Source organism: Anser cygnoides, chromosome 4, assembly GCF_040182565.1.
Source record: "Anser cygnoides isolate HZ-2024a breed goose chromosome 4, Taihu_goose_T2T_genome, whole genome shotgun sequence".
NCBI lineage: Eukaryota > Metazoa > Chordata > Aves > Anseriformes > Anatidae > Anser > Anser cygnoides.
In genome coordinates this window covers 27,632,105-27,660,090 of record NC_089876.1, presented here as the reverse complement: position 1 = coordinate 27,660,090, position 27,986 = coordinate 27,632,105, and the positions used below count along the sequence as shown (strand labels likewise).

At 35.3% G+C, this 27,986-nt stretch overlaps 1 protein-coding gene across 11 annotated transcripts in view; it reads left to right on the top strand.

Moving 5' to 3' along the window:
* FRYL (FRY like transcription coactivator) overlaps nucleotides 1–27,986 on the top strand; it is a 176,843-nt gene that overhangs the window by 83,860 nt on the left and 64,997 nt on the right. For 8 of the 11 annotated variants that reach the window (XM_066995839.1, XM_066995845.1, XM_066995841.1 and 5 more), the window contains 15 exons: nucleotides 5,066–5,205; nucleotides 5,674–5,770; nucleotides 9,779–9,858; nucleotides 10,316–10,396; nucleotides 10,825–10,993; nucleotides 11,654–11,746; nucleotides 14,232–14,330; nucleotides 15,577–15,678; nucleotides 18,704–18,748; nucleotides 21,663–21,766; nucleotides 22,382–22,490; nucleotides 24,879–24,965; nucleotides 25,594–25,765; nucleotides 26,431–26,563; nucleotides 26,807–26,914. In XM_066995839.1, coding sequence (XP_066851940.1) covers nucleotides 5,066–5,205; nucleotides 5,674–5,770; nucleotides 9,779–9,858; nucleotides 10,316–10,396; nucleotides 10,825–10,993; nucleotides 11,654–11,746; nucleotides 14,232–14,330; nucleotides 15,577–15,678; nucleotides 18,704–18,748; nucleotides 21,663–21,766; nucleotides 22,382–22,490; nucleotides 24,879–24,965; nucleotides 25,594–25,765; nucleotides 26,431–26,563; nucleotides 26,807–26,914 — 1,619 coding nt within the window. The remainder of the gene's footprint in view (nucleotides 1–5,065; nucleotides 5,206–5,673; nucleotides 5,771–9,778; nucleotides 9,859–10,315; nucleotides 10,397–10,824; nucleotides 10,994–11,653; nucleotides 11,747–14,231; nucleotides 14,331–15,576; nucleotides 15,679–18,703; nucleotides 18,749–21,662; nucleotides 21,767–22,381; nucleotides 22,491–24,878; nucleotides 24,966–25,593; nucleotides 25,766–26,430; nucleotides 26,564–26,806; nucleotides 26,915–27,986) is intronic. The other 3 variants (XM_066995846.1, XM_048073001.2, XM_048073000.2) reach the window with 1 other exon arrangement.

Below are 27,986 nucleotides of genomic sequence, written 5' to 3'. Positions count from 1 at the left end.
TTTATTCATGTTTATTGTCTGTATTTCTAATTGTTTCTTAATACAGGCATCTTTTTGTCCTTTAACCACTTCCTTGCAAAGGAGTGGCAGCACTCAGATGGTGCCCCATTATTTGCCTGTTCCTATCCTTAGCCGTTACTGAGTAGCCTCTTACTTTATGAAGGTTAATATTCTGTCCATATCTTCTCCTACTCAATTTTTTTTAAACTTTCCATTATTGCTCTGTTACAGTTATTAGATATTGCAGTGTATGGAACTGTCCCTGTTTTTCAATTAAGAGCTATCCATGCACCTCTTTCTTTTTTATCTTACCTTAAGAGAAAACAGATATTAGCACATGACATTTGATTTATAATTTTATTTTCCAGACACCTCCCCCCTGCCCCATCTCGCTTATCCTTTTAATGCTTTCTGATCCAAAGTGCTACAAGGCCATTATCTTTTAAATTAAAGCTAACTCACAAGCAAGGAAAATGGCTTAGGGGAGATGTGACATAAGTTCTTTGGTAGCTTCAGTATTTTGTTTTGAAGCTAACCAAGAGCAAAATAATCTGAATGATAGGGATGATCTAAGGAAATCCGTAAATCAGTAGTATTACTAGTTTTTTCTACTAACTTTCCCCCTAGAATTCTTTCCCAGTTAAGGATTTTTTTTTTTTGTTAATCACTAGTATTCATATATTAAACTATGTATAGGTTCTACAAGTAAGCTGAATGCAGAGAATTAAAAAATAATAAAGCATGTAATTTCTGAAAATTTGTAATATAGAAATAAACATTTTCTCTGAAAATGTAGTACTTTAAAAATAATGAAATTTGTTTTTTATATATGTATCTGAGTTCTTATTTTGTTCTTTCAATATTTATAATCTAATTTGGGTTCATCAAGATCTGAATTTTAATGGTACTGAAAAACATCTTGAGAGAATCAGACTGGAATGGCATCCTTGCAATGATAGGGAAGGTGAATTTTGATAGATAATTTTGAACATAGTTTGACAAATTAAGACTTTCTCTGTTTGTTGCTGGGTATGTAAAACTTGTATTCAGATCAGTAGTTTGCAGTATGGAAGACAGAAAAGTGAAGAGGGAGTGGCAAAATACATGAGAGGAGGATCCAGAATGGCCGTAGTATCCAGTGACACAAAGCAGAGAAGCCAGAGCTGTTGCTGAGCCACCTTGTTCCTCCAGAGATCTTTGGAGTTTAGGAAATGGGAGTCTCAGCTTTCGCTCTACCAATACGGTACTGAGCTAGCAAGTGTTGTAGGGTGTTAATAAAAAGGGAGCGGCTGAAACACGAGAGGGACTCTGGGAGCAGGAGATCTAGTTAAGTCATTCTTTAAGCTCAGTAGGTGAAGACCAGAGGGATGGAAAAGGAAGGTGGGTTGTGTTGCCTCTCCCTATCATGAAAAAGTAAATTAGCTGTTTAATTAGCTGAAATTTGTTTCAATTGGAAGTATAACCAGAACAAGAGGGCTGCTATTAGAGCCTGCTGTGCAAAATCAATATTTTTTCATTTTCAAATAGTACAATTATTTTATTTGTCATTAAGGTTTTAATTGAAACAAAAAAATCTAGATTTGGCTTAAAGGTATTAAACTTTGGAAAATAAGAAGAAAATTTTTATTTGGTAAGCTTCTGAACTGTTAAAAATCGTAGCACTTTAATGCTTGATTATTCCTGGTGCATCAAGAAGCTACTGGAGAGGAATTTTTACAGAGCATATATTGCATTTCTTAAAATATTTTTGCTTGTACAGCTTGAAACTGAAATAGCTTGTATTTTTCTTCGTTTGTTGTTGGAATCATACTTGGCAATTTCCTACTCTTGTCCTAAGACACCAGAAACTTTGTGATCACACAGAAGCAAATATTGGCCATTTCAGTGACTTTACTGAAAGTAGATATGTCTCTTGAGTTCAGGCTTGTTTGTGATCAGGCACAAGTGGAATGTTTTAAGGACTTTGTACATAGCTGGAATTTGGGCCCATCTCTGCTATAACTGCATCTCTCTTTCTCCTTACCTCTCAGTGTGCTGGTGGATATGTAAAGTGCAGCTCTTAGCAATGTGTTGCGGCCTTTAAGGCTGGAGTGCACTTTGTTGTTTCATTCTGGGGAATGCAAGCACACGTCACGATGACTGGTGTCCAGTCCCATCCAGTTTCTTGGGTTAGCATTTTATCAATGGCAATTTTTTAAGCAGATGATACAGCTTGTTTCCATAGATGATGTAAACTCTGCAACTGTTGGAGCTTTTATGAATGGTTTTAGCATTATTATACTGTGAAAACATGTAGGAAGACCTAAGGAATAAGTTTGGCAAAGTTTCAAATGCAGCTTTCTTCTTTTTCTTATACTGACAAGCCCATGAGCTCAGAGGGAGAGCTGGGGAATAGAAGTGCTTTGTGGGGAAATTTTACATTGGCAGCACAGGGTACCTTGGGTGTTCACTGAATCTGTTCCTGGCCTGTTATGTGTGAGGTTGCTGCATTAAGCACTGAACATAGCCCAGGGCAACTTAGTTAATACATTCCTGTTATTTTTAGAGAGAAAGAACTTTCTGTATTTAGAGAAAGAGTAATTAATGTATTTTGCCAGTGTTAAAATTATTCGGGGGAATGGAAATGGACGGTACATTCTGAAGGCAAAAAATATTATGATTCCCACGTCAAACAAAAGAAAAATACATTTTATATTGTCATGGTTGATGATACATGCATAACCCCTTCCTCAGAAAGAGCTTATCCCTAGCTTTCATTCTGATTACCAGTTATGTTGATGGCTTTATGCTGAGACTAATACCTTCAGTTTAGGAACTCATGAGAAAGGTTCTTTCTTTTTGCTTTCTGAATATTTTTTACTATCTATCTATCTTAATGCTTTTAACTTGTAATTTCTTCTCATGATTAGAGAGTGCTAGTAGGCTCAACAGAGGTTTTTAAGTATCCCAGGCTGATGCAAAGATGTATTTCTTCCTAATGTAACCTTGGTGAAGAGTTTTCTAAGCATCATCAATACAAATTAGTCTTTTGAGTTCTTTTTTTCTGATGCTAATCCCTACTGAAGGATGCTGCTTCCTCTTACTATTACTGAAGGATGATAGTTTTAATAGTGGCTCACAAGAGTCTCAAATTTGCTCATAGCTTTTCTTTCCTCTTCTCTCCCTCTTCATAAGTTTTCTGTTGCCAAAGCACTATTGTTATTTTTCCAAGAAACTTTTTTTCAGACATCTTCCCTGTCAGAAAATTCTCTTGAGCAACATCTTGACTTGTACGTTCCATTTCATCACGCACTACTGCATTTCAGACCACAATAACTTTACTGTGGTAAAATTGAGATAAATTTTTTTTTCAGTGTCCATTTCTAGAAGTCTCTGATGTATGTTGGTTGGTTAACTGGCTGTTTCTTTTGTATGGATACCGGTGTGCAAAGAACAGGCTTGGTTTCCAAATACTTGGTTTCCAAAGCATGTTGTAAAGATTTCAACATAGACTAGTGTAAGAATGAAGCTATTCTCAAAATTTAGCCCTTGCTCTGAGATGCAAGGCAACAAGCAAGCCTGCACAGTCTGTCTAGTTTCTTTTTCTTTTCTGTACTAACTGGACTTTGTGTTGTTTTGTGTTTTCTGCAATAAATGCCTTCATCTTTTTTTGTGCAGTTAGCTCAAAGAGAGTTCCCCTCCTGCATGCTTCGTTTTTCCACTGAATCCTTTTTTATTGAGTGTCCTAATGACAGACAAAATAATAATTTTAAAAATAATTTCATTAATCTAACCAGATTCTTTATAAAACCTAGTTCCTCTTCAGATTTGCATTATGTGTAGATTGTACTGTGTACTGGGATGTAATGTTTTATAAACTTCAGAGTAATAATATAATTTTATTTATTTTGAGGAAGGTCTCTATCCTTGTTTGTATTATTCAGGGATTTTTCAAAAAGTTAAGAATACTACTTAATTGTTGTGACCTGAATAGTTGGTTAAACAGGTTGAATAAAGTTTTCCAATAGTTGAAAGATTCTTCTAAGGTTTTGTTATGGTTAACCTCTCCCCATGTCTTCCTTAAACCCAAAAAAGCAGGATCCCTTAAATAAGGACAAAGAAATGATGACATTGGCATTACCTTTTCTGGAGTAATGAATAGCGAGTAACAGATAAGTTATAGCATGAGGATGGCTTTTATTGAAATCTTTCATTTGAAAGATGCAAGAAATCAATATGTGGCATTTATGAGCAATGTGGTAATTCTTCTTTTCTAGCCACAGGTATGGTGACTGACTAGCTCCACGCTGCCTCCTGACAGGGGTTTTATGCTGTTTTATGCTGTCTTTCTCTAGTCATTCTTCTTCCCTCCAAGCATAGATGAGTTCGGTTAGTTTTAAGTTAAAGAAAGTATAGAGAATTTAAGTTTCATACCATGTTAAAGTCTTTCTTCTGTAACGAGTTCTGTTGACACCGTTTCAACGAAGTCTGTAATTCATACCCCCTTTTCTGAAAGAGGACAGTAGATAGGGGAATTAGGCTGAAAATGAGATCTGGACAGTCAAATGTATAGTAACAGTGGATTAGAATATCTAATAATAATAAAAGCTGGTTTTATTTGTATTATTACCAAAGAAACGTGTTTTCAAGGTTACATACTTGCTCAATTTAGGAGGTTTATCTTTTATCTGTCATAATGTAAAGGTAGGCATGCTTCAGAAATACAGATTGAAGCATTCAGGAACATCCTAAAATATCTGTTGCGCTTTTTTTTAGTTATTTTTTTTCCCTCAGTGGTTTTTATTTGGGATATTTGTATAAATTTAGAGTTTTGCAATCCCCATGAGCTTGTCTACTTAAATTTGCCATAGTACTTCATGTCATATTTACGATAATTCTCCTAGATCAAAATGATAAATTAAGTTGCTAATTTGTAAAATTATACAATATATTATTTTTAAAACAATGTTAAACACCGCTCTGAAAGTATGATTATAACTATATTTTAAATTTAAATATATTGTATGTTTAAATATATAAATCTGATTGCTTTGTCATGCTATACTGCTTTTCTCCTTTTTTTCAGTTGATAAGCTCTATGAGCTCAGTAGCAGAGCACTGTCTCCCCTCCTTATTACGCACCTTGTTTGACTGGTACAGGCGTCAAAATGGAACAGAAGATGAATCTTACGAGTACAGACCTCGATCTAGCACAAAATCAAAGGGGTAAGAGTTTTCCTAGCAAAAAAAAAATATATATATTTTTTTTGTGTCTTATAAGAAAATGTAAGTGCTTTGTGCTTTTTTGACAAGCATTATACATTTGATCTGTCATTACCTAAATCTGTGGAGGAAGAGGATGGGTTTCTTTGAAGTGCTGTATTTAACTTGCACGGGTGATACGCATGAAGTGACTTAATGATTTTGTTTGATTGATACAAATGTTTTGTCTGGTTGATATAAAGAAGGAAGTTGGACCCTGGTAACAAGCTAGTTTGTCTCCATTTTGACTTGTTTGTTGGCAGACCCTTTCAGGGGAGGGGTCAAGATATTAGTGCTGGACCAAGCTCGATAGTTTTTCTAAGCATTTTTATATATGTGCAACTGTGATTGCATGGAAGATATGTTGTCACCTCTGTAATATTTGTGTTCATTCATGTGTATGATACATGTGTTCTTGATTTCTTATTTTAGAGATGACCAACAACGCGAAAGAGACTATCTACTTGAAAGGAGGGACTTAGCTGTAGATTTCATTTTTTGTTTAGTTTTAATAGAGGTTCTAAAACAGGTAAGCTCTTTTGCTTTGGCATATTTCTTTTAATCTTTTGCTTTTTATGTCAATTTTAGTCACCTCCTCTAAAGCGTTATATACAAAATTGGAGCATATATATGATAAGCATATGTAAGTCTGAAATTATGCACTGCGTTATCTCAGTTCTTGGATCCACTAAGCCAAAGCTGCTAATGTAGTACAAAAACAAAACTGTAAAAATAGCATTTTATTCATGTTCGGCAGCTTTTGTGTACTTAAACATTTTTGAAATACATTGTGAAGTCATTTAATGGCAAGACTAAAATGTCAGCTTTTTTTTTTTTAATTGGAAAGGGTGTGCAATTTTGTTTTGCCTTTTGCTAATGTAGCTCTAGATGGTATCCATATGCACAAGTTCTGTTAATATAAAATTTGCATTTGTATATGCACAAGAGGGGTAGAGTTTGGCTTCAAGTAACAGCCTTTTTTCTTATAGAGAGGAGAAAAATATTAATATAAAAATATTTGAAAGATGTAGCAGACTTAAGTATTTGAAACAGGAAGTCTGGTCAGATATTTTGTGTCTTTTATGAAAAAGACACTTTTTTCAGGTATATGAAAATTAAATGGTTTTCTGTATTTAGTAAAGAAAGGTATATGGTTTAGTTTGCAAATCATTTGTAGGGTGTTTGTGTAGTTGTGTATGGCCTATTTGTGGTACAAGGAAAATGAAAATAGTAAAGCACGGTCTAGAGCTGCTGATCATTTGCTGAGAAACCCACCAGTCATCATGATACTCCTCTACTGCAAACAAAGCAACCAGAAAACAGTGTTAAAATCACCAAACTATTGTGTTAATGTTTTACAGAAAAAAATAAATAAATTAGTTCACGTTCTCTCCCAGCCTCAATATTCTACCATTGCTGAATAAGAAGGGAAATGGAATTGGTTGTTTAGGATTGCAGTACTGTATGGGCAAGCTGCTGCTTTTTTGAACTGGTACCAGTTTTTCTGTTTAGAATGTGTTGCCAATGATGCAGATTTCAGGAGAAGTGCCAACATTTTGGCCTAAAGAGAGTCTGAGATAGGTCTGATGTGGTGACTCCTGCAATGCTTGGTGAGCTGTTGATGCTTGTACTCTAGACAAGGGTTTTTCTGAAGTCAACTGCCTCAGTGGTCATTCTTCAACCTTTTGAAACAGTGGAGGAAGTACTGAATAGATACTCTGGTGTGGTTTTGATGTCTACTTTCATTTAGTAGGGATTCTTTGTATCTGGTCTTGAACTTCTAAATGTGGAAGTGTCTCTGGATTTTGGCCATGTTTCTTCTGCTGGAGAAATTGTTTGTCTAAATCCCTTTCCTCATCATCTGTAGAAACCCAGCAAACAGACATCTTCATGGCTGATGGACTGGGTTGTCATCATATATTTTGTTTGATCTCTAAATTCCACAAAAGTTTTTAACACAGACCACCCCTCTGCAAGCTAAGGGACAAGATTCTCTCTGCATTTAAATGCATTCACAAATCATATCAGACTGTACTTCTAGATGAGGTATATGATGTTTTCCACCCGCCCTGCCCCAGTTTGTTTTTCTAAGGACCCTGGTAAGAATATTTTCCTTTGGGAAAGACTTTCAATGGGCCACTGAACCTAGCTACGCCAAGTAGAAGAACTGTTCAGTCTTACGCATTATCTGAAGGAGGGTTTGTGTGTTCCGCTTGTAATGAGTATTTGCTTTTAGGCAGTCAGAAATGTGGAAAGGATGGCTTTTTGTCAATAAACGTATTTACATTCATATTCCATCCATCTTCCTGTCTTCTCGGAAGCCCTATCATTGTTTAATTCTCAGAAACTGGATTTATGGGGTGCAAAGCGTACGATCCAGCCTTTTCTGTAAGAATCACAGAACAGCTGGAGAGAGGGCAACACACATGACCTGTGTAGGAACAGAAATCTTTTATTTAAATGACTATATATTACTCATTGTATTATGTATTATATATGCATGTAAACAGCCTGTTTCAGTAACCAGAAATTCTTGGATAAATAGCTTTCTTGACACAGGAGAGTATGAAATTCCCAAGCAATAAGTGCTTCATTTTCTGTAGCCAAGTCAGTAATTTTTTTCTTCTGATATATTTTTGTTAGTCTTAATCACTGTTTACCAGTAACATTCAGTAATTGTCCTAGTCCCTACCTCAATTGCTTTGAAATTTTAAGTATATCACAGAATCACAGAATTGTCTAGGTTGGAAGAGACCTCCAAGATCACCTAGTCCAACCTCTGACCTAACACTAACAAGTCCTCCACTAAACCATATCACTAAGCTCTACATCTAAACGTCTCTTAAAGACCTCCAGGGATGGTGACTCCACCACCTCCCTGGGCAGCCTATTCCAGTGCCTAACAACCCTTTCAGTAAAGAAGTTCTTCCTAATATCCAACCTAAACCTCCCCTGGCACAACTTTAGCCCATTCCCCCTCGTCCTGTCACCAGATACGTGGGAGAACAGACCAACCCCCCCTCTCTACAGCCTCCTTTAAGGTAACTGTAGAGAGCAATAAGGTCACCCCTGAGCCTCCTCTTCTCCAGGCTGAACAAGCCCAGCTCCCTCAGCCGCTCCTCGTAAGACTTGTTCTCCAGACCCCTCACCAGCTTGGTCGCCCTTCTCTGGACTCACTCGAGCACGTCCATGTCCTTCCTGTAGCGAGGGGCCCAAAACTGAACACAGTACTCGAGGTGCGGCCTCACCAGAGCCGAGTACAGGGGCACAATCACTTCCCTAGACCTGCTGGCCACACTGCTTCTTATACAGGCCAGGATGCTGTTGGCCTTCTTGGCCACCTGAGCACACTGCTGGCTCATATTCAGCCGACTATCAACCAGTACTCCCAGGTCCTTCTCGACCAGGCAGCTTTCCAGCCAGCCACTCATCTCCCAGCCTGTAGCTCTGCTTGGGGTTGTTGCGCCCCAGGTGCAGGACCCGGCACTTGGCCTTGTTGAACCTCATACAGTTGGCCTCAGCCCATCGCTCCAGCCTATCCAGAAATATTATATAAAATATAAAATATATAAAATATAAATATATTTATAATAGTAAAATAATTAAATATTTTACAATATATAATAACAATATGTATTATATTCTATATAATTATTATATATTATAATATTATATTGTATATTATTTATATTATATTACATGATAATATATAATAAAATATGTATAATATATAAAACATATAAAATATATATAGAATATAAGATTTCTATATATAGAAATATATATTATGACTTCAGAGTTATATGTATGTATGTATTTATAGTGCTTTTAAAAAAAAAAGTTAAATTGATTTTTAGGCAAATGTTTAATTTTGAAACTGAGGAAAGCGGTAGTGTTAAAAAGAACCTCATTTTAAAAAGGTCTTCTAAACAATGCATGATTTTTAATTTGTCACCGAATTGTTACTTAGTGTTAGGAAGATTTTTATGTTTGTGCTACTTATATTTGCAGAAAGTGTTAAATTGACATGATCACTTCTTCTGCATTCTTATTTTTTGGTTTTGTCTTCCTTTATAAGTGATTAATTGCATGTTGATGTTAAATCTGTAATAATTGTAATAAATCTGTAATAAATACCACACAAGGTAGAAAGTATGGAAAGATGCTGATCAAGATATTAACATAGTCTGATAAATTTTAATAACAAACTCATAGTGTTTAGATTACTATTAGATGTTTATTTCATTATGAATTTAGTCACTAAAAGCCAGCATGCAAAATAATTTAAGAGACTATTAATACATATAAGTAAATTCAATATTTTTGGCGATATGTAGCATTGCTTAAATTTTTAGATCTTCAGGTTGTGTAAATGTTCATATCTTGCAGAATTAAATTGACATTATATGCCAGCAGAGGATTTGTCCTTTGGCAAGGGTAGGAAATATTTCTACAGGGCAACATGCGGTACTGTTTATGTACTTCATACACACACATATGCATATTTACATACCTGTAAATAATATTTTTATTTCAGATACCTGTTCATCCAGTGCCAGATCCTTTAGTACATGAAGTTCTAAACTTGGCTTTTAAGCACTTTAAACATAAGGAAGGGTAAGTTTCATCTGTATTCTTTAAACGTATGTATTATCAGCCTGTGCTTCACTGTGATGATTGTTCTCCTTTGATTACTTCCCATGTAACACATTGGTGATAATACTGTAGAAGAACAGTGGTCTTAAAACTGAAAACATATCTTGAAAGAGCATAGCTGTGTTCAATATAATAGAGTTTATTTTGTGTAGAATGGTTTGCATAGCCAACCAGACACAGAAAAGAGGTCTGAGGTTAGATAACAATAGTAAACTTCCTATGCAGTGTATGTCTGCTCAACAAATTTGCACCCTTTTAAATGTTACTCATGCATTTTGTGCTTGACTTTCATTGTTTTTGTGGTTATGCTCCATGATATGGAATGTTACCTTTCTGTTTGTATTTGTGAACGCTCTTGGGGTTTAGAAGAACAAGGATATATTTGACACCTGTGGCCTTTTTTTTTCTTTTCTTTCAGGTATTCAGGAACCAACACTGGGAATGTGCATATTATTGCAGACTTATATGCAGAAGTGACAGGAGTTCTTGCTCAATCAAAGTAAGTTCAGGAAAAATGACTCTAGACTTAAGAAATATTTAATACAGCAGCATTTATTAATGGCCCCAGTAACTAATACTTAGTGTGCTCTGACATGTCCTCCTCACTTTCCAACACAATAATTTGAACAAATCAAGGAATAATCTTCAGTACAAAACTGAACTGCTTTGCTGTAAGTCTGTAGGTGCAGGGAAAGGAGGCTTGCTATCAGTCAATAGTTGTTCTGTTAACAAGTGTATTCTAATGTGCTAATCATCATAGACACTCTTAAATGCCTAGCTTTTAAATATCAGGGTTCATCTTGCTTGTGTTTTGTTTACTGTAGGTGCCGTTATCATTAACAGCATAAAGACATCAGTTCAAAAATGAAGACATAATGTAAAAGTAACTAAAAATGCAACTAATTGCTATTGATATCCCTTGTTCAGGTTTCAAGCTGTTAGGAAAAAGTTTGTCACCGAATTAAAAGAACTGCGGCAAAAAGAACAGAGTCCCCATGTAGTACAAAGTATCATCAGTTTGATTATGGGAATGAAGTTTTTTCGGGTAAAGATGTATCCTGTGGAGGATTTTGAAGCATCGTTTCAGTTCATGCAGGTAAGTGAACATCATAGCAAACTGAAATAAGCATTGTTTTGGTTGTTGAGAACCCATTCTCAGTTGTCCCAATAATTTGGCAAAACCATAATACATGAAATTATATTTACATCTATATTAGTCCTGAGAAGACTAACACATGCATGGGTACTTTAGTTTGTGCACGGAGTCGTCGGTTTCCTATAGTGGAGTGTGCGTACATCTGTATGGATATTTATTTCCCTGTAAAATTGTCTTTGTGTCTTTGTATCATTGTCATGTTGAAAATTAATATGAGTATATAAAAATGTAAAATACTACATTCTAATAATTTCATTATAAGATAAGCATTTACTTTTGGAAACGAGAATAATCTGAGGAAAAACGTGCATTATATATATTTTTAATTTTAGTAGGAAAAAACCTATCATCTGGTATTTCAGATGTTCCTCCCCCCTCCCCCCCCCCCTTTTTAATTAATTCCTGGGGAAAAATTATTTAAAGTTTCTAGTGTTTTGTAAAATTGCTATTGTCAAGGAAAATAAGTCTAACTAAAACACATTGTATTTTTTAAATTTGACCTAGTAATTACTGTGATACTGTTAGGGGTATTTATGGTACAGTGACATTTCTAAGTCTTTCTTATTTTTTAAATCTTTTTTTTAATGCTTCATCACAAAGGAATGTGCTCAATACTTCCTGGAAGTAAAAGATAAAGATATAAAACATGCACTTGCTGGTTTGTTTGTGGAAATTCTCATCCCTGTGGCTGCTGTAAGTATTTTCTTCTCCTTCCACTTCCCTCACTTACAGTTAAACTCTCATTGTTAAAATTGCTTCCAATGATTACCCATTACATTGTATTTTACGTGTTTTAAAATGCTATTAAGCAAATTACAAGCACTTACATAACCTTTTGAAGGGAAATGTGTAAGTATGATTTGCATATTAGTTTCCCAACTTTTTTCAGAACCTTTTAACACTGTTTTCTAGACCCCATAAATCACCACAGCACTATGTAATCTTTTAAATGTTCTAAAAGACAGGAGTTCCCTGTGTTTAAAATTTTTGTTATTATTTTATTTTAGTCCCATTGACTTTCTTTATTAGCTGAAACCTGTAAGGTCCTTCTAGAATAAACTGAGATATGTAATGTTTTTACAGTCAGGGAGAGTGTGAACTATTATTCAAGAAGAAAAAAACTAGTATAGGAGAATATCTCTGACCTCTACTTTCTCTTTCAAATATATCTGTCTTGTCTTGAGCTGCAGGGATACATTTCTCTCTCTAGATTTCTTAACTTTGGAACTACTGAAAAAGATTAGAAGGGATACAGTCATTCATTTTAAAGCATTACCACAGAGAGGTAGATTAGCTGTATATTGAATCAAGTCTTGATTTCACCTGGACATATTTCTGCTCTGTCCTAGAGAAAAATCAGCTGTCCTGTTAAGAAGTAAATGGTATTTTTCACTTGGAATTCCAAAGTTACTTTGCAGGTGGAGTGGGGGGTGAATAGTAAAAGTAGTTAGCATATTTAGGTAGATACGATTATTAGTTTAAAAATTCGTAATTTAAATAGTAAAAAACGCACATGCATTAATTAGGCAGAAGCAGCATTTGGGAATTGGAACTGCTTGGTTGTGACACTCATCAGCAGTGCAGAATGTTTGTGTGTTTGTGGCGATCTGTGGATCACTTCCTACAAATATGGGTTGAGTCAGTGCTTTAAGCATTTGGTGAGGGACTCTTAATCTTTCTGACTCATTGAATCTTTAATCACTCCATACAAATGGAGCTTCTTAAACAGAAGCTGAGAACCCCATCCTGGATGGAAATAGAGTTGAGAGGTTTAGTCATTCTCTTGGAAGACGTAGGATGCAAGTTTGAATCTTTTTTGAAGAAGATGAAAGAACTGAATCTGGATTTGCTGTATCTTGGGTACAGAAAATCACTTTAGTGAGTAAGCTATTGGGTTTCAGCACTATTGCTTCTTTACTGTCATTCTCTTGCTTAGTCATTCAGGCATTTTTAAAAATATGACCTGATTAGAAGCCTGCAGGTGTAATGGATGACTGAATATTTTCCACTGCGGATGATAAGGCTGGTCTATAAGCCCAAGGTTATATCCAAAAGCAGGAATGTGATGGTGGCAACAACTAATTTCTCATGTGGAGCTAGGGGGTACAGAACAACATAGAGCTTAAGAATAGCAAAAGAGTAATAGTTTGGGGACATTTAGGAATTGGGTTCAAATATAAATACTTTCTCAGTTCTTCCTTTTTGGCTTTTCACAAATAACAGAGATATTATATGCAATTTTTTATGTGTGTGTATCATGAATATTCTAGTGTTCTAAGAAAGATGGACATGATATATGTTTTAATAACTCCTGTTTCAATAGTAAAAAACTAAATTATATTGGAAAGAGTAAGGAAATAGGAAAATCAGTTTTACCTTTCAGGCTCTTTTTTCAAAAAATAAAAAGTTAGGGGAAGTATGATTGCTTCTGCTGTAATGCATGTTCTTCACCTTGCATACTTTTAAAAAAGATATCTTCTAGGAAAACAAAACTGTATAAAGCACTACATTCAAAATTACATTTAAATTGATTATCAGGGGTATCCAGAGACAATGCTAATGGACTTGGAGGGAGGGGTTTAATGAAGAAGGTAGCTGTGTGGTTTGTGAAGGGAAGGCTATTTTGCATGGAAGGACAGATTGATTTAAAAAGGTATAGGAGTGTATGCATCTCTTCCATTTATTATGAAAGCTGAAGAAAGACCACTTATATTATTGATTAGCTGGAAATCCTGCGTCTGTTTTCCTTTAAGCTTCTAGCTTTCAGAACTGGGGAATATAAAAGAAAAGTGTATCAGCGGAAAAGGGATCAGTGAAAAAGTTACGGATATTATTTATGAAATACATGAAATTACACTTTTTAAGGGTTTCAGTGCCCTTCTTATTTCTTAGTTGGTGACATATACTTTACTTACTTTTCTTTATTTATGGAACGCAGACCATATTTTAAAAATAGTGGTTTATGTTTTTTTTAATTACTTTTTCACCTGTGTGGTTGTAGTATATGACATGATTCATTACGTTTCTGTTTATATTTCAGACAGATAACAGTCAAATACTTATCCAACATGAAATTTAACTTTTAAACATTCTTAAATTCATGGATGTCTTACTGTGTATTTTTACTGCCTTCTTCATGAAATTTTAAACCAATTTATGTGTGTATTTTTTTTAATAGGCTGTTAAAAATGAAGTGAATGTGCCATGTTTGAAAAATTTTGTGGAGATGCTTTATCAGACTACCTTTGACTTGAGTTCAAGAAAGAAGCATTCGCTGGTATTTTAAAGAAATATTTCAACTTCTCCATTTTGCTCATCTTAGGCTTTTAAGCTAGTGCATTATCTTAAGAAAACCTAACAGCTGTATTCATTTAAATCTTAACTCCTCAGTTCAAGTACAGTTCAATTCACACTGTGTATATTGCTTTTGCTCTAATTTTGATCTATTTTTTGTGCAAGCCATGTGCTCTGTTATCCCACTTGTGAGGTTGTCTTGAAATAGATATTTGTTCTTATTTTAGATGGTTTTAGCATAGTTATTTAACCTAATGTCTCTTCTAATAAGAACTTACGTTCAGGGAGTCTGTATATTTAAATCATGTTTAATTAAAAGATAGAAGCAGCATGCAGGACTTTTCCAGCAAAATAGAGCCTGTTAGTAGCCCTATTCTGCCTGTTTTCTCCCTTCCTGGTATACTTTGTGTTTTTTCGGCATATAAAGCATACATTATTGTATATGGTTAAACTCATTATATAAGAATAAAATAGTTGATGTTAGGATTCACAGTTCTATTTATGAATTCAGAAGCTTTTCTACATCAATATTACAAGTTACCTACTTGTCTTCTTTCTATAATTTTTATTCCACAAAAAGGTAATCTGCAGTCAGATCTGGTATTAATCACCATCTTGTATTTCTTAAAAATCTGGTATTTAAACATATCTTATGTAAATAAAGCAAATCAAAATCGCCCTAGTTTGCATATTCACAGATTTTATTAGACAGGTTTTGTTACTTAATAAAAATAGACTTTGAGGAGCAGTAAAATTTCTGACAACCTTAAGTCTGCATCGTAATCAACTGAGTTGATTGTTTTGTTCCCCCCCCCCCCCCCCCCCCCCCCCTCCAAAGGTAGTTCCATCTCCCAGCACTTAAGACCCCGTGAAATGAATGATCTGATTACAGGGAAAGAGCAAATATTGTAAGAAGGGTGAGGTCTGCCAGCAGTCTTTGTTTGAGATCAGGCCTTGCTAGGAGATGAGTTCCGCCGTAGTCCCATTGCCCTGGCCCTGTGCTAATACCATGAGCTGTGCAGCACTTAGCTTATACCAGCCAGTCCGGGCTGGCAGGCATGTCCTACTGCAGGGGAAAGAAAGGCTATGGCACAGTGCTAAACTGGAGACCAGTCCTAGTTGCTGTGAGAACCTGAGACAAGAACGAACTGTGTCTCATTCTCGATGTACAAGACTTGGGAGGTATGTGAAGAGCAATTTGATCAATTCTTTTTCCCCCCTACTCGTAGGCTTTGTATCCATTGATCACCTGCCTGTTGTGTGTCAGTCAGAAACAGTTTTTTTTAAATAACTGGCACGTTTTCCTGCAGAACTGTTTGTCACATCTAAAGGTAAGAATTCTTTTCAAATCAGAAACTGTCGCAAATCGGTAGTATTTATTCCAATATGTTGTCACTGTTCTAGTGCCAAATAAACAACAAATATTTGGCTGTTTTTAAAAGGACACTGTAATTTTTTAAAAACAGTTAATTGTTTCCATTAGTACTAAAATTCTTATGATTTTATATAATGCTGGAAATAGATATCTGCAGAGATATCTGCTGATAAATGCAATTTTATGCTAGAGGAAGTACAAACTGTAATTCTGCATGTGAAGATTACATGTGAGAAAAAAATTTGTCTCACCTCTTCACTTACTGAAGGAATAGAAAGTAAATCTGTACTCCAGAAAAGAAATAATACATACAGCCTCTGATAGGTATCCAAATAAAAATTACAGTGTCTTTTAACTTGTGGCTTGATTTGATAGCATTGTAAACGTACTATGAATGACAAAACGCAGAGATTGTGGTGCTTAGAAATCAGGGATTTGTTTCTGTGAATTTCTTATAGTATTAATTGTACACTTTCTCTCCTTAATTTTGATTAACATAGTTCATGATTTTGCCTGATGTATTGATTTTGATGATTTTAATACTTTCTTTGATCCACAATATTCATTCTGGTTAGGTATGAGTGACAGTTCCGAAGCTTATTAGGAATATATGTAAACCAGCATGTAGTCTGAGGGAACAGGCTTAGCTGCTTGGATTGCTTTTTCAAGAGTAATTTTGTTTTCATGACATCTTTCACACTTTTCTGTTGCTTGTTGGGTTTTTGTATATTTTTCATCTAACATTGGCAGTTCTTTTGCAATGTTTGCCTTGTTTGCTTTTTTATTATTATTATTTATTTTGCTGTTTATTTTGCTTGTGGAGGCTTCCTTTGTTTTTAAAAGCTTTTAAAAAAATCTTACAGTCTAGGAGCTGCATTTTTCTGGCTTAATATCCATTGCTGATAATGGATGTATTAAAAGTATAAATGCCAGTGAGTTCAACTGGTAGTTCCTGAGCATGCATTTTATATTTTACTTAGTTTTGTTAACCACTAACAGCTTAACACATTTACTGTAAGGCTCTATTCAGCAGAAATTTTATATGTGAATTTCTGCAACTCAGAATTTTCAGTGTCTTGATTCTGTGCCATCAATGAGATAGGATATTTTAATGGCTTGATTTAATCTGGTCCACCAAATACTTTTTTCTTTTTTTTGGGGTGGGGTGGGGGGTTGCCTAGCTTGAGGTTAATCTTCAAAAATCCACCCCAACTGTCCTCCTATGTCTTGTGAATGAATGTGTTCCTTTGTTTCTGAAGCTAATTAAATGCATGCAATCTGTAATAAGTAATCTCATTAATTTGTAAATCTGAATTTCACAGCAGTTTGGTCTTTTAGATTTCCCTTTCCCCATTTTATTTCCTGATCTCCTAGTGACCAAAGTTATTTTATTTGCAGTTACTTAAATATATAAAACGCACAAGGTTTCCAAACCCATCATCTCTAGTGTCTTTGATGCTATTTAATAAAGTAACACTGAGAGTTATTGGAAATGCTTTAATTTACTAATAAGTTTCATCCAGCCTTAACACATGGAGGGATACCTGACAAATTGAGGGCTGCAGCAATGCCAGGACCTAGACTCTGTCACAGGAACACTCTTATGAAGAGCATAGGCCCAGTAGCAAGAGGTGACGTAGGCCATGGATTCTTGGTGCTCAGCTTATTCCCTGCTGTCGGCCAAGTGCAAACTTTTGCCTAGCAATGGATGCTGTGTGGCCACACTCCAGTGGCAGGGAATTAAGCTTGCCACTGATCTCCCATTTGCTGTGAGGTGAAAGCTCGCACCTTGGCAGTTCCTCCGTAGTAACCAATGCATGCTGTGGTCACAGCCTACCTTATCCTGCCGTATTTCAGTGCAGTTATTTCATTTGACAACTGTAGATACATTGTCATCTGAATCCTGATCCAGTACTAGCAAGATTTATTGTCCTTATAAGCCATTTGCACGTGGTTTCAGCACGTACTGCTTCTAGTTATCCTTAAAGCAGACTTAGTCTGCAGAGAAAACATCCTAGCTTTTCTTAAAGAAGGCAGGCTATGATTTTTGTTAGGATGGTTGGTTGTTTTTGTTTCCCTTTTTCATTCTTGGTATTACTGCTATGAGGAAGGATTATTACGTCCGGGTGTGGACCAACGCAAATAGCAGTTAAGTTAGTAGTAAGAGCTGGTTTTAGACCTGGAGTCTACCAAAGGGAGTACCCTTGGAGTACGCATAGATGGCCTTGACCTGTGTAGTAGCTGTGTTGTCATCGTAGCTTTGAGCTCAGCAGAGTGTTTCTTCACACACTGAAGTGTAACAGATGGTGACACTGGTCAGTATTGTAAAAATGTTTTGCCTACTTTTCTAACCAGTATTTAGATAAGGTAATCTTAGCAGATTTGCCAGAAAGTTCAGTTTTGGACACAAACTGAAGCACAGGAAGTTCTGGCCGAATAGGAGAGGGCACTTCTTTACTGTGAGGGTGATGGAGCACTGGAACAGGTTGCCCAGAGAGGTTGTGAAGTCTCTTTCTCTGGAGATATTCAAAACCCACCTGGATGCCATCCTGCGCAACGTGCTCTAGGTGATCTTGCTCAGTGAGAGGTTGGACTGGATGATCTTTAGAGGTCCCTTCCAACCTCGGCCATTCAGTGAATCCGTGAAAACTGATTCTTGAATGGAGATGAGCAATGGTATCCTTACCACTTCTTATGGGGAGAGGAAGGAACATACAGGAAAGCTGCTGAAGTGGAAGGGAAAAGTGTCAATCATTCTGCACCACTGTTCGGTAGAAGAGTTTTTCGTTAGTTTAAACTTAGCATCTGTTACCACAAAACCTTGAAAGCTGGAGGAAAGTTTTTTGCCACTATAGTATTTCTACTGAATAGAGTCCTTACTGTACAGCTATCTGTTGTTTTTGTGCTTTTTTCATCTAACATGCATGTGCCCCCCATTCTCATGTTTGTTATGTTTTGCTGTCTCACGTTGCTTTATTTAGATGCCATCTAACAACAGTATCAGAAAACAAATAGAAACACTGCAGGTGAGTTAATATGTTGTTACAACTCAGTGAAACATTGCTTTGTCTCATGTAAATAATGTGTTTTTTTATGTTAATCACTGTATTTTGTGCTTTCCTTTCTCTGTAAAAATGCTTGAAGTACTGTTAAGAAGCCACAGGACAAAGAATAACTGATGTTTCAAAGATCTTTTTTTTCTTGGCAGAGAGTAAAGGAGAAAGATCAGAAAATAATCTAATATCAGTTTGTCCTAGAGGGTGAAAATGTGTCTTTGTAAGGTTGAATATCAATATCACAGCTGGTTTCCTTGAACAGCAATGCATGTTTCCACTGGTAGTAAATTACCTATTCAGATGTACATATATTATTTTCTGTTAATTTATTCCAAAAAATGTTTTGCATGCGAGCAAACTTGAAAACATTTTCACAATTAAAAAATGTGAAACTGATTTATTATAACAACTTGCAGTGCACTAACTTGAAAGACTTTTACACTGTTGGTTTTGCAGGTTTTAAAAAGTAGAAATTGTTTTAGTTCAGAACAGAAGAAAAGTTTAACATCAGTATTAAAAAGTACTTTCTTCAGTAAGTGACTACATTTGACTAACATGGAAAAAATGCTATTTTGTTCCTTGCCTTCACTGAGATATGTTTCATTGACTCGTCTTAATGTGTCATGTAAGACCATTGTAGATTTGCTCTGATTTTGTTTTGTAACAGAGATACAGTTCTTGAAAGTGTATTCCATAGTCTGCTGATATAATTTATCCATTTTACGAGTTTTAGGATGTGAAACAGAACTGTGTTTAGGGAAGAAAACAAATAAACAAAAACCAGAGTGCTTGAAAATTTATCATGCATCAGCTAAATGGGCTGAAATACAGGCAGGTTGGGGGATTATATAGGCATATATACTGAACTCTAGATGCAGCAGTCTCAAAGAGAAAAGGAAATACTGACATGCTAACAGCAGGTATACAAGAAGTGTGCTATAATTAGACCAAAAAAGTCATTTTCTTCTAGCTTGTTTTGTTCCTAGTTATAGGAAGACATAATGGAATTTTTCAATGCTTAAGAAATTAAAAGTACTGCTGTATTTATAATATTGTTCCACTTAAAAAAAAGAAGAAAAAAAAACACTTTAATTTTGGTTTTCTTTTGGACCTCTAAGTTAATCTCCCCTTTGGAATACCAGATATAAGAAAACCAGAGCATCATTCAAGTAGGTTACAATTAATAAAAGTTGTAGAGACTGCATTTTGGACTTTGATAATGTATGTGCCGATGAATTCATAATACTACTTCAAACACCAAGAACTGTTGGCCTGTAGATTAGATAAGTAATAGTGTCATTGGGTTTTGATAGTTTAGGTTGATTGAAATCAAAACTATCACAATCTCTCCCTCTCCTACAGTTTTGAGCGAGCATTTGCTGCTTCCTTGCAATAGCGGTGCTGGTACATTAACTGGGTAGTAAAACCTCACCTGTCTGAATATTAACCAGGAGCAGGTGCACTTTTACACTGTTTAGATTTTGTTTATATCACCTTCCTGTGTTTACCCGCTGCCTAGTTGCACATGCCGTAATTCAAGGGTGATGGTAGGAACCCACTGATGTATGCGAAAAGAAGGGTAGACCAGCGTTATCACTGTCTTAGACTAATTCTGATATTCTGATAAACAATCACATATGTTGTCTGTGAAGGCCCACTGTGGCCTCTGCGATTTTGTGATGGGCATTTTTTCTTTCTTGAAGTAAGCTACTGCCAAAACCAACAGTCCTGACCCACCCGTGTTAAAGCCATCCAAGTTACTCTCTTTGGATAGGCTGTTGCACAGGTAGAGCCATGAAATGACTTGCATTAGCTTACTGATGTGAGCTGGACTTTCTTACTGCTTGAGTCAATGCAGAGGGGGCAGTGGGCCTGCTGAGGAGGAAACAAAGACGAGAACATCCTTTTCCCATGATACTGTGTCTTAGATCCACTTACACCCGTTGTGAGATTGCACTCTACTTGTCCCAGGAGGACAGTGTAGCAGTGCTGTTCTGATTCATTGGCTTGTGGTTGAGGCCACACAAACGTGAAATTAGTTGGTTCAAGCCATCAGGCAGAAATGTGCCTTGAAACAAGACTTAGCTAGATATGGGGAAGAATTGTTTTTTTTTTCTTAACTGAGACAATGCCTAAAAGGTGCCAACTGGGAGTAATTTATTCTGCTCGTAAGCTAATACGAGCCAATATTGGCTAATATAAGCCAATTCCAAGAGTCCCATTGAATACTTCAAGATTATAAATGCAGTCAGAATCCTCAGCTGGAAAAGGGACTGCTGGAGCTGGTATGACAATCATTACGGTCACTCACTGTTTTGTACAACATAAGAGCTAGGAGGAGCAAAGCTAAGCTCCTAGAAATAGCTTTTGGACAAAAAAGAACTTCATACAACACATAATTCAGTAATGCTTGCCCTGCACTCTTTTTCTTCTGCACCTGCTACTGTCTGCTGTCGTGAACTGAATACTGGACTTAAATGGACTTTGTGCCTGATCCAAAGCAGCTATTCCCATGTTATAGACAAAGTATAAGTTTGCCATAAAGTAGGCATCCATTACCCGATGGCTTTCTAATGAAGTTCTTTCAGGCAGTACACTCTTGTTATTCATCTCAAGAAATTGCTGCTTGTTAGTTAATGCTTTGCTTTCAGAGTGAGAGACTTATAAAATAATCTCAAGTTATTGGTTAAATATTTAAATAGTATTGGAAATATGTGATATAAAGTTGGTTTTATGGATACACATTAAAACATGTAGTCAGTATTAAATACAGCAGCTTTCATTGTTACAAAAAATATCCTCAAAAGTCAGAAGAGTAATTAATAGTAGAATTTTCTGAATGTCTTGCAAATAACAGTAACTGTATTTTTCATTTATTTTACAGAATAAAGATCCCAAAATGTCCCGAGTTGCACTGGAATCTTTGTATAGGTTATTGTGGGTTTATGTTATTAGAATAAAATGTGAAAGCAACACTGTAACTCAAAGGTAAGTTCATTGTGCAAGGGATTGTAAATTATGCTGGTTTTGTTTTGTTTTGTTTTCCTAGTGACATTAAAAAAGATCTTGAAGCCACCTTGGGGATGGGCTTGTTGGGTAAATAGGGAAACAAAGACTACATCTTAACAGAGAAAACCAAGAAAACCTGTTTAGTTTGAACAGGAGAAGGAAGACAATCTGCAGTTGTCTTTTTATATATGTGATGACAGAATTGAATGGAGAGATAAGAAATGGGAAATTTAGTTAAAAGGCAATAATGGTACCAGAACAACTAGGGTGTGAAGTGACCATCACTAAGTATAGTCCAGAAATTATAAGATTTGGATTTAATAATTAGTGTAATGAGAATTTGGAATAGTCATTCAAATTTTGCTCTTCCTCCTACAGGAGGAATTACAAAGTAGGATCTTAGTCACTTTATAAATGAACCCATTATAGTGTTCCCTGCGACAACGGAGGGCTGTACCTGTCATATGCTTCTGTGTTATGTAGTAGTAACTCTCACACTCCTTCTAGGTTTGAATTGTAACATCTATGCTATTAGAAAAAGTTACTTTTAAAACAATGTTTTGACTACTTATATTTATTTTTCAATTCTTGTAGTCGTCTCATGAGCATTGTATCAGCACTTTTTCCAAAAGGATCACGTAGTGTGGTCCCACGAGACACACCTCTGAATATATTTGTGAAGATTATTCAGTTCATTGCTCAGGTAAGAATATGTCTAGGTAGAGGTATGAGAATAGTATGAACATTATTTGGAAGAAATATAAATTAAAGGTTATTTTTTTAAATATTTGTACTGCATTATAACGGTTTTATATATTGAATAAAACTTCCCCAAATATATGTACAGAATGGAATGACTAATTCATTTCTACTAGTCACAAAACTATTTTCCCTAAGCTTCAGTAACTTGTTTATGAATATTATGATTAGTATTTACATTTGTATTGCTGTGCCTTGGGCATGTGTACATATATATAATACAATAATATAAGTACTATTTGTCTCTTATAAATATATTATAATGGAATAGCATCTGAACAGTAATATCCAGATACTATTATTTAGCGTGGAGTTTAGTTTTTATAGACAAGAAAAGTATGCAGTGTTTGCATTAGTTTGTAGTTTGTATTGCATTATGATTGGTATTATTTTGGGTGCTTCTGCTGTCCTAGTATGCAGGATGTGATCTCTCAGGATACAATACTTACTCATCTATAACCTTATAGATTAAGTTTTCCCATCTTATAGATAGCTTGTCTGTGCGTCAGCTTCCAAAATGATCTGCTGCTGTTCACACAGAAAAAACACACATCACAATCTGTATTTGTTTGCTAGGGTTCCTCTTCTTAATTATCAAATCTTTAAGCCTTTCAGTACAGTTCAGCTTATTTCAAGAAACATGTTCAACGTGAACAGAGTTGTGCAGCAATTTTTTAAAATAAGATGGCTCAACTGTGTCAGGGGATGAGCTGAAAAAATTGTTTGACTTCTTGAGTATCATGAAATTTAAGAACGTTAAAGAACTCATAAGTGTCTGAAAAAAAATATTGCAAGCTCTCAGTAGAGACTGGGGTTTTGTGATTTAAATTTAGAGTTTCCATCTGATCTGTGTTTTGGCTACTTGCTTCAGAAACTAAACAAAACTCTTCCCTAAAATCTCTGTTCCTGATTTCTGTCTGTCATACTGATGTGCGCCACGGCACCTGGGACCAAAGAAAGACCATCTGTCTTCTGTTTCCTTACTGCATGGTTTGCCACAGAAAGAATATTAAACAAACTGACTTAAATGGAGAAAGAAGGAAACAAAAAATAAAGCTGAATTGAAATTGGGAAGATACATTGGGATAAAGACCTTGAAAAATGAGTAGGAACAGGAAGCTGTTGGATGGGATAATGGGTACTGCCTAGACAGAAAAGCTAATTGTTGGAATCAATGGGCACATACCCAAATTTCAACAGGAGGCTAGTGAATGAACTGGGTATAAAATGAAACTGGAACAGATTATTGGGAAAGTCAAGATGCTTCTTATTAGTCCTGTTCACCATTGTTTTGCTGTAAAATTCAGAGAAAATCCAGAAAGTGAAATAGAGTGCTCTTAATTAGTAGATGTTCGTTGCTTCAGCCTTACTGTAAAAGCCTATACTTTATTTACCTTATTACCAAAAGTTTCTGTTCTGAGTACACGATTTCATGGTGAATTCTCCTGTTGCCCCTCTCATTCTAGTTTCTGAATGCTTTTAAGTGTTTGGTATGTTTTTTTTTCATGTGTTAAACAGCTGGAGACCTGAAGTTCAGCAGAAAATAAATAATGAAGTTCCTGTTTTTCGGTGCAGGTTTCTTCCAAACTAGATAAAATTTTGTAAGACAACCAGGGTTTTCAACTTGGCACTTACACTAATGAGATCCCAGGGACTGAAATCAGGCATTCTCAGGCTGAAGTAGATGTAATTAGTAACCTACTGTGAAAACTTTATTTAACTAACTCAACTGTCATCAGCTGTACGAGCTACCTAACAGAAGCAGGAATAAAATGTACTTTTCAAGGGAATGTTCAATTGTCTTATATATCAGACTGGGTTGTTTTATTTTTCTTTCTAGCATATGTAGTACATTTCTGAACTTCAAGGATTGAACCAAATTCATTAAAAAATAATAATAACAACAAAAAATTGATATGTCAATTTTATACAGTTTTTTCAGTTGGCATCTCTTGAATTGAAATGGATTGAAACTGCATGTAAACATAGTATATAACCATTCAAAGAAAACCTGAATCATAATGCAAAAAGGAGCTAATCTGAGGTTGCAAAGGCAACCTTATTTGATCCATTTCCTAACTCGTGGGCTTTTACCAGTCTGATAATGTTACCATGATGTATTTTGGGTTTTTGTTTAATGTATTATATTAAAGACTGTTGAACGGTACTATATTTTAAAAGGAGTATTAATTCATAAGAATAAATTGGAGGGATTTTTTTATTATTTTTTAAAAAACTTTTAAGACATAATACCCGGTACCAATGAAGCATAAATTAAACTATGCATACTAACAGAAACAAGATGATCATATCAGTCTTTTTTCCTTTATAGGAACGTTTGGATTTTGCAATGAAAGAAATAATATTTGATCTTCTTAGTGTTGGAAAATCACCTAAAACCTTTACTATTAATCCAGAGGTAAAATAAGCTTATTCTTTGCATGCACTGAGAACAGAGTGTTGGGGCAAATTTTTGGGAGTGTGGTTAGCTATTTTCAAGCTGTTTTGAAAGCTTGAAATATCAAAAGGGGATAAAACTAAAGTAATTGCAGTTGCATACAATTGGTGTTTCATTTCTGGTTAGTAAGCTAATAACTACTGCTGTTTAGACTCATTTCAACTATAAATTCAGTATTTGTGAGTATTTCTTACAGTATAACCAAAAAGCCTTTTTTTCAGGGAAGTCCTAATGGCTTCTTATAGTTCAGGACCCAGTTTAGTAGATGAGACAATGCCTGTCTTCAGTGTATCATTCTCAATATTCATATTGAGTCCTTTAGTTCTGTGTACTGTAAAACATCCAGTATATTTGTCCATGCCAATTCAGTTAACTGGAATCAGAGTTATGGGGAGGCAGTTGAGGCTTAAATTTTATTCTTGATACTTTCGTTATCCTAATATGTAACATTTTAAATAATGTCTGTCCTACTAATACTGTTTGCTTAAAAAGGGAAAATGCAAATTGCGTTTGTCTCATCTGTGTTATTTTAATGTTATAATTCCTTCTGTTTTTTACTTCCTTTTTCTTCCCTTGGCTGCTTTTGTAGAGAATGAATATAGGCCTCAGAGTCTTCCTTGTCATAGCAGATAGTCTGCAGCAGAAAGATGGTGAACCACCAATGCCAACAACAGGAGTTGTTCTTCCCTCAGGAAATACTCTGCGTGTGAAGAAAATCTTTCTTAATAAAACTCTGACAGATGAGGAAGCAAAAGTTATAGGTATGTTATAGTCTTTTGTGGTAAGTTCTCAGTTATTCTCAAAGAGCACATCTGCGTAACTTCATTTCTGTATTTATTTTAATTCTTAGCGAGAATGTAATGGTAGTATGTTTTAACATGATTCTTTAGAGAGGGCTGCTACGCAATATTGAACTTCTGGTGTATATAAAAGGATCCTTGGCTTTTTTAAAATATGTTTTGCACAGCCAAATTAGCACATAGAAGACTGAGTGCAATTACTGTGGTAATTAGCGTGGCAATTTTTGTTCCCTTGATGGCACTCTAGAATGTCTCAAAACACAGCTGAAGTGGAGTAAGACATTTTTGATCCCTTTGCTCTGTTGATCTTCTGCAGATGAGGTAGTTGTCTCTAAGGGACTGTTTCAACATAGAACTAAAATGCTCAGAACGGAAAAAAGCAACTAATGATTATTTCCATGTTTATGTTCTTCCTGAAAGAAACTTCTACATTCATACAATGCCTCCTACTGCTCATTTAATATGCTTTTTTTTTCTTTTGATACTTAAAGTGTGTTTCATGTCATCTTCTGTACAATAAGAAATTTGTCCCAAGCTGAATGTGGCAGATATTTTAATAAAAATGTAAAAATTAAATGAGAACATGAAATAGTGAAAGAGGTTATCGGAACTCTTTGCCATTTCAGGAATGTCAATATACTATCCTCAAGTCAGAAAAGCGCTGGACAGCATTCTTAGGCATTTGGACAAAGAAGTTGGAAGACCCATGTGCATGACTAGTGTGCAGATGTCCAATAAAGAACCTGAAGACATGATTACGTATGTATAAAATTACGGTATTTTCATTGTCATAGTTAAATTATATGTATGTGGTTTCAGAGGCCATCATTAATACATTACACATGTTGGCTTTTTACTTGAATATTAAATTAAGGCTAATTTCATTAGTTAATGCTAAAAACTTTCAGTTGTTTTTTTAGTTTTGACATAAGATTGAAAATGTTTGTGGTATACTGACGTAGATTTTCCTGTTGTTTTGTTGATTATAAACTGGTTTTGTAGGGGTGAAAGAAAACCTAAGATCGATTTGTTCAGAACTTGTGTTGCTGCTATCCCAAGACTGATTCCAGATGGCATGAGCAGGACTGACCTCATTGAATTGCTTGCAAGGTAAGGGAAATGAAATTCTGCTCGTAGTGAATGCTTCTTTTTAAAAGCTATTTGTATAACAGAGAGTTTGTCAGTGCAATATAAAGTGCAAGTCCACTGCATACAGAATCTATTCCTCCTATTGTTCTACCTCAGCAGTTGATCAGGTATTACTGGCTAGAGGAGCAGGAGGGTAAATTTAACTTGGAAGATCTTGCACTTGTTTTTAGAGATAAACTTCTGGAAAGTAGGTATTTCTATTGTTTTATTTTTTACACTTGTTTTATCATTTTGTTACTACTGTCATTTTTTTTTCCTATTGATAAAACTGCAAATTATTGTAAAGGCGTGCTTATCTGACATTACCAAAATATGAGACAAACACTAATGGGAGACTTTTTTTCATGCTCTCTACGTAACCTGCTTCCTTTTTGCATTTTGCATAGAACACTATGCATGTTCTTCCATCTCTTATCTCATTTGAAATTGAATGTGCCTTATCACTACTGATAAGTAGTTGAGATAAATTGGTGACCAGGGGTTTGCGAGTGGGTAATCTGAGCATTCAGTAAGAATATGTAGTTGTGGTACATACAGGCAGTCTTTGCTTATTACTAGAGCAATAAAACTTCCTTTTATTTTTTCTTTATTTTTAATGTAGGAAAGGTCTTGGTGTAGGAATACAGAATAGCTTTTAGTTTTGAAATTACAAACTCATTTGTATATAGTATATTGAGTTATATGTATATGAACTTTTGTAATGATGTGCAAGAAGAAGGTTTTTATAACACTTTTTTCTTCAATATTAAAAGTGGCATAGAAGACAAGAAGTATTAATAACACAGTACTGGATAAGTTTCTTCTACCATAACAGGCTGAGTTATGGTAGAGTTCTAAACTGTATATGCAAATGTGATGTGTTTTTTTTTTTTTTTGTGAGCTTTTACTCATATCCAATCTCAAGCTGCTTTATCTCCAAAAATAATCTGTTCTTTTGGATTTTAATTTGAAGAAAACAAACCATACATCACAAGGTACCTGCACAGTGAGTGCTAAGGTGATTGCTCAGATGCATGCTAATATCATAGAATGT